The 17,951-nt window shown below is 53.0% G+C and overlaps 1 protein-coding gene across 1 annotated transcript; it reads right to left on the minus strand.

The window, feature by feature from the left end:
* Positions 1 to 975: 975 nt before the first annotated feature.
* Positions 976 to 17,416, minus strand: FKBP1A (FKBP prolyl isomerase 1A). Its single transcript, XM_084646141.1, has 5 exons — positions 17,273 to 17,416; positions 17,104 to 17,151; positions 5,229 to 5,341; positions 2,430 to 2,591; positions 976 to 2,009 (listed from the first exon to the last, which is right to left on the minus strand). Exons 1-4 carry the CDS (start codon positions 17,382 to 17,384, stop codon positions 2,463 to 2,465), a joined length of 402 nt encoding a protein of 133 aa, XP_084502267.1. The 5' UTR covers positions 17,385 to 17,416; the 3' UTR covers positions 976 to 2,009; positions 2,430 to 2,462.
* Positions 17,417 to 17,951: the final 535 nt, after the last annotated feature.

Genomic DNA, 17,951 nt, shown 5'->3' on the forward strand with positions numbered 1-17,951 from the left:
GGCGCTTTTAGTAAAAGTGACACAATCTGGCCAGATTCACTGTCCAGCACAGAGAAAAGTAATCAAGGATTAGGAAGAGCGTGCAGGCAAGCAGGACACAGAGGAGGGCGACGAGAAGGGAAAGGGGGGTGAGGGTCAGAGAGAAAGGAAAGAGACATGGCACTTGTTAGAGAGATGACAGAGGCGGGGAACTAGAAGGTCTTTGGGGTGTCAAACATTTTGCCTTTGTGACAATCGAACAGAAACTTCTCCACAGCTGGGGTTGCCAATCTCCTTCCCTACTCAGGACCCAATTCCTAGCACCTGGGCAGAGTCACCAGCAGCTCTCTGCTTTCCCAGCTTCAGGCTGAGCTTGTGGCTGCTTTGGAGAGCATCTGCTGTTCTCACTAATCAGCTAGGAATCAGAAAGGCCTCAGGAGTCCTGTGCTCTCTGCTGAAGGCTGTACTACAACCTTCCCCTCCATGCAGAAACAGGGCTCGCTCCCCATCCCACATCCAGGGGCTGAGAACTGGAACGCTAACCCTGGGCCCAATGCACTGAGCTGCGCTGATACTGAGGGATAAACCATTGCAGCCAGGGCATTAGAACGCTCCCTACCTGGAGCGGGGCTGGTGCTTAGGTGAAGGCAATTCGCCCTGCTAACGCCTGCAAGGTGATACTTTTAATAGCTTTACAGTAATGCAATTATGTGAACTTAGGCAGGCCGCCCTGTCACTGACACGCTCAAGGAGTCTAAGAGCCTGAAGGCAAGTTCTCAGCCTCTCTGAGCCTAAAGGGCCGAGATACCGAAGTCAAATGCCTTGCTCTGGAGAGAGCTGGCACACCTGTACAAGTCTTTGCATTCCTCAGACAACCAAGGTAGTTGTGTGTCCGCACAGATCTGCTGCCTCCTCCCTGCAGCTTCCGTGTCAGCACGCTGTCAGCCAGCCGGGCTAAGTAGCAGAGAGGCGAGCAAAAAACCTCCGACACAGGAGTTGAGAAAAGCCAGCATAAAGCATTTTATTGCAATAATAAAACGGGATACTTTAATGTGGTGGAGGAGGACGTGATGGTGGCGATTTCTCTTACCAAAAATCACTACACAGGGCAGAGGCAGGCGAGTGGGAATGACATCAGTGGAGCAGGAGCTGTGCATCATACGGGAGACTGCTGCAAGCTGTGATGACCAGCATCAAGTTTTGGTAGAGAACACTCAGGTCTAAGTCATAATGTCGGCAACTGGGGTTTGGGTTTTCTCTTGTGGGCTGGTTTCTTTTTGTATCTCCTCCCTCCCCCATAAACAGCACCTTCAATTTAAAGAGTTCAATTCAAGTTCTTGAATTTAGGTAGTTGCGGAGCTTCGATGGCTAAAGATAAAAAGGTCCTTGAAATCCAAGGGAAAATAACCAAGAGATGGAAAAGTCAACAGGTAGCGATGGGGGCAGCTGTAAGGGCAGCCCCAGCCACCCTGGAGTAAGAATACCGCGTTGAAACGGTCCTTCCACAAGGCAGACGGGAAGGGGGAAGCTAGTCGCTCCCAGGGGCCCAGTTTCAGCCAAGGGAACAAATACATTAGCCTAGAACTACTCTGCTTTCCAGAGTCAATCAGCCCTCGATAGCTCCTCGATAGCTATGGCTTTTGGAGCAGCCGCAATTTGTTTTTTTAATACACAATCGATATTTGCATCCAAAAAATTAACAGGTTTCTTTGTTCAAACAATTCCTATCTAAGGTTAACCCATCAGTGTACTTCCTGGTAAATGCTTGATCATACACAACTGAATCTACACCCAGAACAAAAATAAGATTAGGAGTTTGACCCCCAAAAAGGTGAGGTTTACGGCGTATAGTTTAAAAGACATAAAACCACAATGCAAGGAGGAGTCAGAAGCAAAGCTGAGTGATCAGACACATTCAATCAGGGTATAGGGTTATACAATGAGTGTAGTGGAATATCAGGAAAAGCTCCATACAGAGTCATGTGCATTTTTCTTGAAGCTGAGATTCTGGATTCCTCCATGTGCCAAACCTGTTGGAGAGAGAAGAGGAGCCAATGCATCAAAGTAGGCTGCGGGGGGAGCCCAACTCTGAGTCCCAAGACCCCTGGAGGGAGCAACTGGGGTATGTGAGGGGACTTGAAGACAAAACCATCACAGCCCGGTTATTACCAGAGCTGGCGCATGCTGATGTATGTTCAGCTTTTGCAACTGCCTCCGACACCTGCAGCACAAAACCTCGGAATACGCCAAGCCACCCAAATCCCTACCCACAAGCCGGCGGAGTCTACTTTCCTTAAACCCTGTTACAGGCAACACCTTCCCCTCCTCCCCACACACTTCTGTCTGATGCTACTTCCCCTCCTCGGAGATACGCAGAATCAGCTGTAGAACATGCCGCTCAAGTGGCTTTTCCCACTTGTGTCACCAGGCAGTTCCTGGCCTTCACCTACCCAAAAACAGGGAGTTGAGGAAGGGGCCTCCTGTCATTCCAATTTCATAAGCTCCACATCAAAAATTAGCGTGGCATTTGGGGGGATGATGCCGGGGTGGCCAGTAGAACCGTAGGCGTAATCTGGAGAGATGATCATCTTTGCTCTCTGCCCAACACTCATCTGTGGAAAGAGACAGAACAAAGTCAGATGAATGCAAAACCCCAAACCAGGCGAAGGCACCTCGACAGCGCAAAGCATGTTCTAGCCAGGGCAGCTACCCACGGGGCAGCACCTGATGATAGCACGCGGGCATTCTGCCCACCAGAGGAGATGTCATGCAGTGAACAGACAACAGAACAATGACCACGCTCAGGCTGCTCATGTGCTCAGACCGCTGCCCGTCACACTGACGAAGTCTCATTGTTTCCTTGTATTCTCCTGTCTGTCTCTGTTATCTTGTCTTATTCTTTGGTTGCAAGCTCTATGGGGCAGAGGCTACCTTTTGTTTGGGGTTTGTACATCACCTAGTGCATGGACCAGCACCTGTTCATGACTACGGCTCCCGGGCACTAGGGTAACACAGATAATTAATAATAATTAGCCCTTGCAATGCAGCCCATAATCCTCCTCAGGTTATTCCTGAAGACAAAGGAGGAGAAGAAGTCACTTGCCTTCGGTGAGCGCTCAGATTCCATCTTGCTCCTACTGATGGATCTAGGAGGTGACTGTGTGGGAACTAATTCCATTTAGACTAGATTACAGATGCACATGGGAATCTCCTCATTCAGAGTTAATGCACCCACGATTCTTGCAAGAAGGGAATACATTAGCTATGGGCATTAACCTTTCTGACCAAGGTACTTCAGCATCATGGCAGATGCTCCATTCTCCGGTTAGTCAAAGACCCATAGCCTCAGATAGCGCAAGTTGGATGCCAGGCTCCACAGTTCTGCAGAGGGTTGGCATAAACCATGGAGGAGATATGCACCTGTACCCAAGTGCCTGACTCAACCAGCATTACAGCCGACAACCGTTCTGCTCTGATCAGGGGCTGGGTTACAGGCATGCTGCGTGGGACATCAACCAAAGACACGGGGACTCGCACATGTGCTGTGTGGACAAAGGCAGCTAATGAAGCCTGCTGTGCCACCCACTCTGAGCTGAGATAGCTCAGTGTTCCACCCACGAGCACTCTGAAAAGCACAGCGGAAAGCCAGAAGTAAGAGAAGAATGAGACTGGGGGAAAACCTCTGACTTGACTTAGATTCCTCCTGTCACCCCTGCCTAGGCACGGACATGTTAGGACAACAGCCACAAAGGCACTCCTGTTTCACCTCCAAGCCACAGATGCCCTGGAAGCCCCACCCCAGCACACATTCCTGCTCATCACATCAGTGGAAGGTACTTGGGTGAGATTTTCCAGAGCACCCAAGTGAGTTAGGCACCCAGCTGCTAGTGAAAGTCAATGGGAGTTTGGTGCCTAAATCTCTTTGGTGCTTTAGAAAATACCATCATTCTTCGGGCTACGTGTGCTGGCACAGCTGGACGGGGAAAGGAGAGCAGTGCAGAGACTGTCAAACGTGGAGGAGATGACAAAAGAACAGGGCAGACTGACACAGACCATTACAGAAAGACAGAAGACTGACAGTGAAATGGATGCAAATCTGAGTTACACACCCTGGAACAGGAGCAAGACCCAAGGCCACGGACACAGGGAATGCAACAGGAGGTGCAGGAAGTCGGAAGAGCATTTGAAAGAGGAAAGCAAAGGGCACACACTGAATATCGGCTAAACGGCCTATTTTTAGATCCCGGTTAAGGCAATGCACTCAGGAGAGGAAGCAGAATAGGAGATGCCCTTCATAGGAGCTGCGAGAAGGGGAGCTCACAGACTATTTCCTCAAGATACTGGCCCGCTCTGTCTTATGCAGGGACTGCTACACACAAGGTGAAGCGTGAGCCCTGCAGTCAGGATCAATGGGAAGTAAGTATCACGTTCTACTGAAACTGCAGGGTCTCAAAGGGGGCAGGGCAGAGCCCAGGAACCCAAACTGGAATTTGGCCAAGACAATACAGTTTGCATTCTCACGCCTACAGCGGGCCTTGGGCTCCAAGGGACACATTTATTGACTATCTAGCATCTAGGAGCCCTCATCACAGACCAGGACCCCACTGTCCTAGGTGCTGTACAAACAGAACCAACAGATGGCCCTGCCCCACAGGGCTGACAATCTAAGCATACAATGAGATGCCAGATGGATACAGACATACAGGGGGAGCCCCAAGGAAAACAGTGAGGCACTTTAGATCAGTGTGACAGGCAGTGGTCTGAGCACACCAGCAGCCAGCCACTGTCCAGGTTTTGTAGGCACCATAGCAAAGAAGAGTTTTAAGGAGACATTTGATGGTGGACAATGATTTTGCAGATGTTTAAAGGTAGCTCTTCCCAAGCATGAGGGATGGCACGGGAGATGGTAGCCCCACTTTGGGTCTGTCTCATCGGAGAGATAGAGGCCCCCAGCACTGTGCTGGGACATTAGTTCAGTGCAGAATCAGCAAGAGAGATGGCACCTATTGAGTCACTGATACTCTAGTGTCCCACTAAAGGGCTTGGCAGGCCCAATCCCACTGAGCTCATCAGATCCAGGAGGCGGTGAGGCAGAAGGTGACATTTACTCCCACACTTAAAATCCTGGATCGGGGGAAAAGAAGAGAACAGCACATGCTGCAAGCATGAGTCTCTCCCACGTCTCTGATCCTCAGCTGCTCATCTCCAAACAGCCCTCACAACAGACACGGAGGGATACAGCAACACACCTGTGCGACCCCTTCTTCCCAGCCGCGGATCACCTCCTGCTTGCCCATCACAAACTTGAATGGCTTGTTCCTGTCGCGGGAGGAATCAAACTTTTTCCCATCCTCCAGCATACCTGAAAAGAGAAGCAATACATCAAACACGCAGCCTGGAAAAAGACCCCACGCCCCGTCAGACCAATGTGCGGTCTGAACACCCATGTGGAACAGCAGGGTCCTGGCTACCAGACACCGATGCCAAACGTTGCAGTCATGGCATCAGGGAGGGCTCCCAGAAGAGGTCAGTTAGTGGCCTCCAGGGGGGTGGCTTTTTAAGTACAGGTGCCACCATGGGATGTACAGCGCAGATTGCAGAGCTCCCAGAGGGAAGACGTCCCCACCAAACACCACTTGCAGCTGGACCCAAGGAATCGAGTGCAACTCCAGATGCTACGTCTTCTCTAGCTGGCAATGCCAGGGGAGAAGCTAAAGTCATGGAGAGAAGAAACGTTCAGATAAAACAGGTGAATTTATCACTCCCTCCTGTGTCAGGAACAGCTTCCTGACATGTCAGGCCACATGCAAGCCTCAGGAACCCAGAAGGAAAATGGGAACAACAATGATAGCGGGGAGAGAGAAGAGCCCTTCCATCTCCTGGGGCTTCTTGATGGGTCATGTCACACATCAGACCACATCATTGTTCTTGCGGGCCTGATTGCACCTTGCTCTTCACAAGGTCAAAATCCCCACTTATTCTGTAGGAGCACAGAGAAATCTCCCCTCTCACTTATGCCCACAGATCTGCAACCACCAATTGCCATGCCAACCAGGCACACAAAGCTGAAAGAAACTGTGCAGTGAACGACAGGATTTCTGGCTCCTGCGCTATTAGCCCCACCCAGACAAGGGGGGAGATGGCAGGGCTTTTAAAGAACCAACACTGAACAGCACACCCACGCTGGTCTGCTGCTAGAAGCTGTAACGGAGGCTCTCGCATCAAGGTGTTTCTCCTGGATCCCCAGGCTTGTTTTAGTTTGGATTTGAGCGCCGAAGAACCCACAAGTTGCAGCCAGAATCAGGGACATGTTATGCTAGGTGCAGAATACGCACATCTTCTAAGGGAGCCCTGTACCTAGCCCTTACTACAGTGAGCGCATTGGTACAGTACATTGCATAAAGCAAGGTTAACATCCTCGGGGCTAAATATAGTTCCTGAACACAAGCAAAGGAGGAATTTCCTCCCTTCTAGCAGTTCCCTCCCTTGCTCCTTGGAGTTTCCGTGACCTTCTTAGGGAAACTTGGGAGCTTTCACTGCCTTATACAAGCAACAGAGCTTGTCCATTGGCCAAATTTCTTACACAAACAGCCAACACAGGGATAAGCCCTTTGGGGAATGCACACACGAGAGGAGCCTGGGGAACACAATGTATCAAAAGTGATCTCTGCGCCACCGGGTGTTCTCGTGGAGTCAGCATCGCATTTTATTGGCTTTGTCCTCATCCCACACATTCCTCTAACCCTCCACACGTGGCCGGAGGCAGCCAGATGACAGTCTAGCCAGTTCCAAGGGGAACTGAGCTGGGAACCCACCAACACAAGAAATCCAAGCCATGGGGCTTCCTAGAACAGCCACAGAACCATGGGCTCAAGGTGCACACGATTTCACTAACCCGAAGCAGGGCAATGGAGCGGGTCTGTAAGCAGAACTAAAGGGTCACACTAGCAGTTTGCTACAATGGATACCTGAGGCGTTTTAGCCCAGGGATGGGTCTCCTTCCTACAGAAGCCCTAGATCCGGCTAACAGCAGGTCACTGTGAAATCAACACCCAGAGGCACCAGACTGGAACAGGCTAGTTAGCTACTGCAAACAGGCTGACGAGCAACCAGGAGTATAATGATTAACTACATTACCCACACTTCTCTTTTCCCCAGTTCTTCAAAAACAAGCATCTGTTTGCCCCAGTGGAAGCCGTTTTACTCTTGGAAAAATAAATCTGTTGTCTCGTCCAGCAGGGAACGGTCCAGAGAGATTTCCCCTAATCAGGGCAGACCGTGAGTCACTGCCCGCGGGCAAGAGGACAAAATGCACTGTGTGCATGGGGAGAACAACAAGTTACATCTTACTTCAGGCTGTGTTATCACAGCAGCCAGAGTGTCTAGGGCCATAACCAAACAGGAAGTGGGTGGGAGGGCCAAGGATATGGGTCTGAGTAGATCCGATTCTAGAGGAGCAATAAAGGGGACAGACACATCCTCGTGCTGGGGGAGCAGTAACCACTGAAGTTCCTCGCATGTGTGAATACACCAGTGAAGGGAGATGCAAGCAGCCCAGGAAATCGTCCTAAACAACGCTGACTAGATGAGCTGCTCCTTGATAGATCAATCCATGAATGATTTTTATGTGCAATCGCTCAAATCAGCTGTCACTGACTGGCTGTGTCAAAACAACAATGCAACAGAACGGCTAACACCACACTCACCGGGTGGGATCCCTGCTCCTCAGTCAGCCCTTGCTGCTATCCAACCAACATTCCTGAGGGGTATAGATACTAAAACCCTCACCGCTCACCAGCAATGCTCAGCCAGCACAGCCTGCCTTTCCGAGACTAAAGACTCGGCGCCAGCAGATCACATTTGAAAGGCAAAATAATTCCAAAGCCAGGTACACAAAGTGAAATCTGCCCTACAGCCATCCACACGCTTTATAACCCATGTGAGACGGCCAGCACCGCACTGCGTGGTGCAGATTTAACAACAGGCTGGAGCGCATTGCTGTGTGGAGACCATTATTGTAAATCCATTACAGAACATTCCCAGAGTACCTCCCAAAGTGCTGTAATTACCATTGCCTTACAATAGTGAAAAAACCAAAGCACTGAGCGCCCGGCCCCCGTTCTAGCTTGCAGCACCGCAGGATCCGCAATGGCGCTCCCCCGTGGAGAGCGTAGGCGAGCCTGCCGATAACGGGGATTGTCTGCGAGTACAGAGAGCCGGCACTGAATGCTGCCAGGCTGAGGAGCTCAGTATCTCGCTGGATGTCAGAGGAGAACTAACTGCAATAAGCAGAGTTATCACATGGTGCTGTCCAGCTCCATTCGGGTCACCCACTAACGCTCCAGCCTACCTCCAGGCAGGCATGTGTTTACTGGACTTTTGTTCATTTACAGGAATAAGCTTTCAAATATTGCTAATGTGCCCAATGCCTGGAAAGCAGCTCCACTGCACCAAAGAATTCAACTCTGAGGTCCCTGGCTCAGCGAGTCAGCACCAGCATAGCCCTGCCAAGCCAAACACTGTCCTAGCCCAGGGAACAACAAGCTAGTAGTTACTGCTTGCTTTTATCAGGGACACAATCCCTCTCAGTTCTCAGCCTTCTCCACCTGGGATCGACAAACCAGCCACTGGCTGCTGCGACTCGCCCAAATCCCACAATCCTCTGAGCCACACATTGGGTGCCGCTCCAACGCAGGGAGCAGAAGACCGGTAGTTTTACAAGGTCAGGCTGGACAGTGCTTCACTATCTTCCCCTCTCCCACCACCATGGTGTTCTCTTCCAGGACTTCCTTCCCTGGAGCAGAACACAATGCTTGACAGGGAGGTGCTGAAACCGACTGAAGCAACAGCGAAGAGGAGAGGGAGGGAACTTTCCCTCTCACTGATTAACACTCCCACCCCCAGGTCCTCTTTCCTCCCCCAATTATCATCATTCTATTAATGATGGGTGTAGTGCAGGAGCCCCTCACGCTATTCGTTTCCTTTCCCCTGCAGCCTCATTTTAGCACCCGGCCCTGGTGGCGTGCATTCCCGATAGCGCGAGGGATGGCACTAAGGTCACTGATTTCCTCTCCCCTACACCTGTGACCTCGGTACAGAGCTGAGCATCACATGGCCTGGGTACGATGTTAGTGCTAGGGAGCAGATCAGCAGACGCTCCCACAAGCCAACTGAAAATTGTAGCCAAGTAAAGGGAGAAACTATTCCCTAACCTTGCCCCCCCCGTACATTCAGGTACAATGCACCACGGCCAGGCCAGCACTCGGAGTCCATGCACCAGTGAACAGCTTCCTGTCCTGCCTGTCCTGGCCAATGTGTGGGGGGACACCAAGGCATCCAATTTCCTGCAGAATTTAAACTATGTAAGAGGCCCCAGTCAGGTTCAGGGCATCGCTGTAACAGGCAGGGCCCAGGGAAATGTGGCCCCAGCCCTGAAGAGCTTAACTTTCCAAATATGACCCGATGAAGCATTTTCCTGAGTCTGCAAATGCATGGCTCCAGTGCCTCTGCTCACATTTGTGGCATGGGGCAGAGGGAAATGAACAGGATGCTAGTCAGTTTCACAGAGGCTCTTTGGAAGCCTCTGGGCAGCTGTGAAACTGTCAAAAATCAAGTCACTTCCACACTGCAGCTGATTGGGAAAGCTCTAGCAGGTCCTGGAGTTATGCAGAGCGGAGGACCATCCAGAAAGAGAGGGGTAGACTAGCAAAGACAGCTACTCCTTTTCTTCAGATGCTCTGGGACCAGAGACCCTTCCCTTCCAGTGGCTAGAGGCAAAGCATCAAGACACCAACTAATCAGAGGCTGAAATGGAGCCCACAAACAGGAAAGCACCATGGTGGAAACCCCAGCCCCCTCCTTTGCTCACCAGCAGCTGAGATGGCCGGGGTGGGAGAGAGCCAGGCTGCCCACTGGGATGTTGCCTCCCAACCCCAGCGGGCAGAGCTCGGCTTCCTGTGCCTTTTGTGTTTGCTCCTGTAGTGGGTTTTTCTAGCTTTGGACTTGATGTTTCTCATTCGGCCCCTTGAGCAAGAGGATAATGTGCTGCATCTGGCATGTTACTGTTACTGCAAACCATGTTGCTAGCTGAGGTCTACACACCTTTAGAAACAACCACAGACCAAAATCAGCTGCAAGGGAGACAGGAGGATGAGTGTCCCACCCTCCCTTAGCATCACCTCTCATGCAAGGTTCCCTTCTTCAAGAGCCCCTCCCCCTCAAAAAGAGATGAGCCCTGCAGAATGCCCTGCAATTCAACAGCTTTGGGCTATGTCAGAGAGGAGGGTGTAGTGAGCTCCAAAGGTGAGAGACCCCCACAGAGAACAGACCTGCCGGCAGCTCCAGCCCAGGCACCTCCATGGACCAAGTGTGGCTGCCTGGCCCAGGGCAAGAGGCATTCACTCAGGCAGGCTGTTCCCATGTCGTTAAGGATTTATAGATTAAGGATGTGGAGTCTCATACCAATTCCTCTTTGGAGGCCTGATCTCTGAGATAATGGCACAAATTGCTGACAGCAAAACCAAGCCAACAGGAAGTTTAAGGTTCGCCGACCGGGTTATGTTTGCGGTGCAGTGCGAAAGAGAAGGCATTGTACTAGTACTGTGGGGCATCTAATCCAGAAAGCAATCTACCTCCAGCACCAGAGATCCCAGAGCACAGCCCGCTTTGAACAGCACTTGGCTCCGCTTCAAGAACAGCAGACAGCACACACTTGGCAGTTCCCTGCTACGCTTTGCTCAGGAGGCCCAAGATTCAATCTGCAAGTCAGCTACAGCTCCCCTGCACAGCACCCTGCCCTCTTGGTCAGTAGTGCTGGAAGAGGGATGGCCTGAAATCCGCCTGCCCCCTGGATGAACCAGCAGCTTCAGGCCCCTCCATCTCCTAAACGGAAAAGCAGGTAGACGGAGCCCTCAATGGAGAAGAGGCTGCGAGAAATGGCCTGCAAAACAAAGAACCTTCCTGCACTAGCATGGTTTATTGTGGGAGGTATGAACAGAATCATCCTAAAACCCTAAGACACACACCTCGGCCAGGCCAGCTGCATTTCCTGATGACTGGTAAAGGGGCAGGAAACCTTCCAACTCTAGGTCAGCTAAAATAAATCTGGCTCAGCAGTGACCAACAGAGTAGCCTGTATATAACAGCAGCCATACCTGAGGTCAGAGAGTCCAGCATCCTGCCAGTGACCAATGCCAGATGCTAAAGGAAGGTGTTTAAACCCCACAATCAACAGTTATGTAATAACATGCCTATGAGGGAAATCTCTTCCTAACTACAGGCAACAGTCATGCTTTGTATTTATGGCAGCACCTCGGGGTCCCAATCACGGATCAGCGACCCACTGTGCCAGGCGCTGCCCCAAACACTTTACAGCCTACATGGACAGATTCTAACCTTCAAACCAATTCAAACAAACTCCTAAGGAAGTCAGTGGGGTGCTATTAATTAAGAGACACTATTTGATTAACCTCCTCTCTAAGTTAACCAGTGCTCATGTTTCTAGACTCTTCCTACAGAACCTTTTCCACATTCACTGCCCTTCCCTTGACCTTTTCTAATTTCTGCCACGTGCTGTAGAGATGGGGATGATCCAAACTGATCGTGGTATTCCAGGCGAGGCTACCACCAACTTCCACAACAGCCTGGGGATACTGTCCTCTCCTCAGTGCCGTCCTTTCCTCACACCCGATTGCCTCTTTCTCAGTGCCACTGTGCAGCAAGTGTTTTCACTGAGCTGGCCACAGTGACACCTACATCTCCCTTCCCCCTGCACTCTTCCTTCCAGTGTCCCACATCCTGCATTTGCCGCCACTGAACTTCACCTTCTAGCCCTCACCCAGCTGACCCTCAGCAAGCAGGAACTTCCTCCGCCTACCACTGCCAGCCAGAAGACTGGAGTGCAGACACCACAATGAGAAGCCCCATGTAAATGCTCCCATCACGTTACCCAATCTCCCACCTACATTAGCTCTTTCTGTGGCTCTTCAATATCCCCTCGAGCCTCAACTGAACTAAATAACTGCAGCCTCGGTACGCTTTGCCATCCTACTCTTCCCCCAACTCCAGATCATTAGTAACCAGCCCTAGCATGGATCCTTTGGACTCCTCACAATTAACCTACTTCCCCGTTCAGAAGTGGCTATTCAATCCCACTATTTTCTCTTAACCAGTTTCTAATACATGAGAGAACTTTACCCTCGACTTAGTTTCCTTAATAGCCTTTTGTAACAAACTTTATCAAAGGCTTTTTTGAAAACCCAAATGTGTTCTATCCAGCAGAGCTCCTTAGCCACTGCATTACTAACCCCTCAAAGAATCCTCACAGGTTGGAGAGACAACTTCCCATTACACACACAGTACTGTTGGTCTAGCATGCTTTCCTAGCTTCAAGGTTGGTCTAATTGCCAGGATCACCCTGCCCCATTTTTAAGGACAGGCACAATACTGATTACCCCACAATAGAGTGGCTGATTTTGATCAATTACATATTTGAGTTGGCTCCAAGTCTACTTCCTGGTGGATGGGTGTCTATGGTGAAAGCCAAAATGGGCACTCAGCCAAGAACATCCTCTTTTGGCTAGAGGTGGTCCCTGCGGAAGAGGGTCAAGGTACCACAGTAGGGAAGCTCAGGGGAACACGGCCGCTCTGGCCCACAAATACCGACTCTGCGGATTAGAGATACTAGGCTACCAGGATGTAAATCTTTCATGAACGCTCAGTTTGACTGATTTTATAAAATGAAACACTTTTGGAGGTGCTGGGTCAGCCACCCTGGGGATCAGAGCCCTCTACCACCCCACCCACACATGCAGTACACACATTCTATTGCTAAAAAACTGGTAGAGAAACATCCTGAACACATACTTACCAAGCGGCAGCCTAGAGAGACTCCTCCACAGACTGCTGGCAAATGCAATACGTGCTTTTTACCTAAGTTACCGCGTTCGAGAACTAAATGTGTTAAAATGAAACCAAATAGGACAGAGAAACAGGAGCGCTGTGGTTTACCTGCACCCAGCTAAGCTAAGCTGCTTTGCTCTTGCTAATCACATCCATGCAAGAGATCCTGAGCTTCTCTAGCTTTGAAACTTCAACATAATAGGTACATTGATACTATTAAAAAGACCATTCTCAAAGATCCCCATTTAATTATGTTGAAATAATGGCTTCAGAAGTAGATAATATTTGATAAATAACTTTCTAATCAAATGACTCCAAAACTATAACTTAATGAAGCTGAATTAAATAAGACCTGCATTACCATATAGCAATTGTGAGCCATTACAGAAAGCTACATTTAAAGTATGCAGCCGTGGGACCAGAAGTTCCTTCATTGAGAAGAGTAGAAGCTGTTTGCACCGCAGACAATTGTGATTTGGGGATTAATCCCATATCTGTGCCTTTAAGATACCTTTTGGGAATAGCATACAATGCACTCCAAATCAGTGCTCTCATTTATGCTGTTCTAGATTCCAGGATGTTACTAAATAGCCAGCGGGACAGGGGAGTTGAGCTGTGCATGCCTGAAACATTTATTTAGGACATAAATCCCCTCTCCAATCTGCACAACAGACCTTGACTCATCCTGCTCTTTACATGCCCAACTCTCACATGTACCGGGAGGGGGGGGGGGGGGGTATTAGAGCCAACAGCCACTAGGCAGATTGGAGAGTTTTGCTGGCATGGTCCCAGGGTCTCTCACTGCTGAGCTGCCGTTCTCTCAAGGAAGTTGGGGGATGCAACCTAAAAGGAACCACAAAATTCAGAGCAAACCCTCAGCCCCAACACTCACTCACTCACCAGCCCATCTCTAGGGCCAAGAGCCATTAGAATATAAGCGGGGGTGGGAGGTAGCACTGAAGACAGGTTGCTGCTTCGAAAGTAGCCTGAGATCTGTAGCGGGGATGGGATGGGAAGGAAACACTTGACAACTCCCCCTGAATGGATCTGTGGGGAGGAGTTAAGAATCTGTGCTGCCTCAAAGCCAGTAAAGGCTAGCAATAGGGATGGGAGAGGAGATGCTGCTGGTGAGTTCGGAGGGCTGGCACGCAGCAAAGCTGGCCCACCGAGAGCCACTTGACCGCCTGCCAGCCGTCCCTTTGTTCTTGCATTGGCAGAGGAAATGGGGCTGCCAGCAAAGCGGCAACCCCATTTCCTCTCCCCCATCCCTCCCCTAATTAAAAGGTTAGTGGGGAAGGAAGGAGAAGCAGATGGTCTGGTTGTGAGCCATCAGCCCTGCAGGAGCAAGCACAGAGATCTAGCCTCACCGTACCCTGGAACCTTCCCCTCCCCCTATCACCACCATGGGGCTGAGCTGTAAGGGGCAAGGCTCCACAGCTTGGGGGAGGGAGATGGAACCAGGCGTTCCTCACCCCATCCCAACAGTGGCTCTTCTTCAAACAGCGGCAGCCCCAGGAGACTGCTACCTCCCCTCCTTCCTCAGGACAGGAGGAAGAGCAGAGTTTGGAGCATTGGAGACAGGGGAGAACTATCTGGGATTATTTATCTTAAAAGTGACCAAGTTACTGAAGACAGTGCTAATAGGCTAAGCTATAGCAATATGTACCTTAGAAAGACCTTGAAATGACCACTATGAATGGCCATGAGCTGGGAGTCCTACACATGGTGTGCCAGAACAGAGACAGGCAACCAAGTCATAAAACATCCATCGCTCACCAAATGACAGCTGGCATCTCCCACTGCCCCTCTTTACAGCTACAGAGCTGATCCTAGAATTGAGAGCTGCAGGTTGACTGAGCTGGTGTGCCACTTTACATCACAGCCAATCCAGCTTCCAACCAGGAGGGCAAAGATATCTCCAAAGAGGGTAAAATAGGCTATTTGCTTGTCCCAGCAGAGGCACAATGTTACATCATGGAGAGTGTTAAAAGGTAACAGGCAAAGAATGAGGATTGGACAGGAACAAGAACATTCGTCACTACAGGGCGTGCGGATGTGGAGAAAGGTTAGTTGGCTCAGATATTTCTGAGCCAAAGAGCAGCAGGCCCAACCCTTCTATACAGTTTTAATTTTTTTAATTGCTTGTCAGGAAGACTTACAGCTAGGTTTAGTCAAGAATTTATGGGGAGAGAGATAATAACTTGAGCAGAGCACAGAATGAACAGCACCTTCACAGAAAGGATTCTCCAAAACAGAGAACTACCTCTGACTTCTTGTGCCAACCACTTCAGGGCACTTATATTCTACACTAATACAATTGTGTCTTGGGACCCAGTTAAAACACTGTTCCATGACCTTTCCCTTCTTCTGTGGCTGAATCTTTGGACAGCACCAAGACACTGACCGCATTATAGTCCTGCCTACACTGAAGTTGGAATCCTATTACAATCAGGTTCCTGACACTTGTAATATAGATGGACCCACAGCACACAGCATTTGGACTCCACACCACCATCCCACATGCTTATCTCTTTTCCACCACCAAAGGGAACAGACTTCTGGACTGAGAAGGGTAGAAGGGAAAGAGGATGAGGCAAGTTGCTCGCAAGGCCTCCTGCCAGACCACAGACCCAACCAAACAGCAGAACACCCAGAAATTTCACCAAAGTGCCTCCTATTTGACCTACACCCAAGCATGGAGCAGCTAAATGCGCTTGTCTCTAGAGAACAGACACAGCAAAGAACCAAGTGAGAAGATCCCTAGCAGAATATTGCGTGCAAAAGAGCTTTCAAGTTACACAGCCTGCCAGGGACAGCCCGAACACAGGGCTACAAAGCAGATGCTCATTCACGTGCTGCAGTGAACAGTTACCCCTTAAACATATATCCCAGTCGGGGGGGGGGGGGGGGCGCAAGGGTGGACGTCTGCTCTCAGCTCTTGTGGGTTGGTCTCAGCACTTAGGGGGGCACGTACCCAAGGAAAGGCTTCTGTGCGAGGTCTCTTCCTTGCCTCGCATAAGCCAGTTGCGAGAGCTGAGCAACGAACTGCCCCCCCCCGCCTATCCACAATAGTGACCTCCATGTCCCTTCCCGCCCCCCTTACTTTGGGGGGGGGGACAAAGGCCCATCCCATAGCCCCTCCCCCACAAGCCACACACCCTAGTGCCCCCCCCCAGCTCCATCAAATGCTTGGAGCCCCTCCACCCCACAATGCAGAGCTGAGTCCCTACCCCACAGGGCACAGCCTGTACGGCACGACCCCCCACGGGGCACAGCCTATAGATCACCCCCCCCAGAACAGCCCCCCCAGCCTCCCAGGGCACAGCCTACAGGGCACTACCCCCCCCCGACCCCCTCCCCCAGGGCATGGCCTACCGGGCACAGCCCCCATCCCACAGGGCACAGACTCCCACAGAAACCCCCCCCAGGGCACAGCCTACAGGGCACGGCCTCCCCCAGACCCCCCACCAGGGCACAGCGCCCCCCCGACCTCCAGCCCCCATCCCACAGGGCACTACCCCCCCGATCCCCCCCTGGGGCACAGCCTACGGGGCACAGGCTCCCCCAGCCCCCCCACCAGGGCACAACCCCCCACCCCGACCCCCAGCCCCCATGGCACTACCCCCCCGATCTCCCCCCCCGGGGCACAGCCTCCATCCCCCAGGGCACAGACTCCCACAGAAACCCCCCCAGGGCACAGCCTACAGGGCACGGCCTCCCCCAGACCCGTCCCCTCAGGGCACAGTCTACAGGGCACAGCCCCCCCAGACCCCCCACCAGGGCACAGCCCCGACCCCCATCCCCCAGGGCACTACCCCCCCCGATCCCCCCCGGGGGCACAGCCTACGGGGCACAGGCTCCCCCAGCCCCCCCCCAGGGCACAACCCCCCACCCCGACCCCCAGCCCCCATGGCACTACCCCCCCGATCTCCCCCCGGGGGCACAGCCTACGGGGCACAGCCCCCCCAGACCCCCCACCAGGGCACAGCCCCGACCCCCATCCCCCAGGGCACTACCCCCCCGATCCCCCCCGGGGGCACAGCCTACGGGGCACAGGCTCCCCCAGACCCCCCCCAGGGCACAACCCCCCACCCCGACCCCCATGGCACTACCCCCCCGACCTCCCCCCCCCGGGGCACAGCCTCCATCCCACAGGGCACAGCCCACAGGGCACGGCCCCCCCGATCCCTCCCCCCGGGGCACGGCCCCCGCGGCGGGACTCACCCGTGTAGTGCACCACGCAGGTCTGCCCGCGCTTGGGGAAGGTCCGCCCTGCGGGGAGAGACAGAGAGACCGTCAGCGCCGGGACCGGGCGGGAGGGGGGGGGGATGGGGCGAGGCAGGGGGATCCCCGGTGTTGGGGAGGGGGGGCGGCGGGCCCGGGCGCCCCTCACCGTCTCCGGGGGCGATGGTCTCCACGTGCACACCCATCCCGCTGCCCCAGCCGCCGCCGCCGCCCGATCCCGCAGCCGCCGCGCTCCGCTCAGGAGGAGCCCGCGTGCGCATGCGCAGCCCCCTCGGCTCGGCCCGGCCCGCACGCCGCCGCCATAGAGAACTCGCCGCCTAGAGAGGCCCCGCCCTGCGCGGAGGCGGCGGCCATCTTGCGCGAAGTGCCCCTCCTCCAGCCCCCTGCGCGCGGAGCCGTGTCGGGCCGCCGCACGGCGGCCATCTTGGCCCCACAGGGCGCGCCGGGATCGTTGCCATGGGAACCGGGCGCCCCCTGAGCGGAGCCTCTCCCGCGCCGGGCACGTGTCCCAGCGCGCTTCCCCCCCCTTCAGGGGAGGAGGAAAGAGACCCTAGGCGAGAAGCGGGGGCGCTGCAGTCACATGACTCCAGGAGCTGGGGCTTGGGAAGCTCGAGGTAGCGCCCCGCGCCCCGATCGCCCCAGGCCGGGCTCGCTGCGGAGTGCAGGCGGGTAAGACTGTCCATCGAGCCCCATGAGCTCGCCTCCCAGGGCTGGTCGGGGGCAGCGTCACTAAAGCGCTACAGGGCGCAGCCGCTGCATCAGGGCTGTAGCTCTGTACCTGGAGACGAGCCCTCAGGCTTTGAACGCTGCATTCAAGGGCGCTTTCC

Source organism: Lepidochelys olivacea (assembly GCF_965140295.1).
Source record: "Lepidochelys olivacea isolate rLepOli2 genome assembly, chromosome: 13".
Taxonomy (NCBI): domain Eukaryota; kingdom Metazoa; phylum Chordata; order Testudines; family Cheloniidae; genus Lepidochelys; species Lepidochelys olivacea.

Excerpts from the sequence above, each read along its gene's own strand:
- FKBP1A (XM_084646141.1), bottom strand. The coding sequence starts at position 17,384 with ATGCGCACGCGGGCTCCTCCTGAGCGGAGCGCGGCGGCTGCGGGATCG. Across the intron at positions 17,152-17,272 it reads GACCATCGCCCCCGGAGACG|GGCGGACCTTCCCCAAGCGC; the intron begins GTGAGGGGCGCC and ends CTCTCCCCGCAG. Across the intron at positions 5,342-17,103 it reads CTGCGTGGTGCACTACACGG|GTATGCTGGAGGATGGGAAA; the intron begins GTGAGTCCCGCC and ends TTCTCTTTTCAG.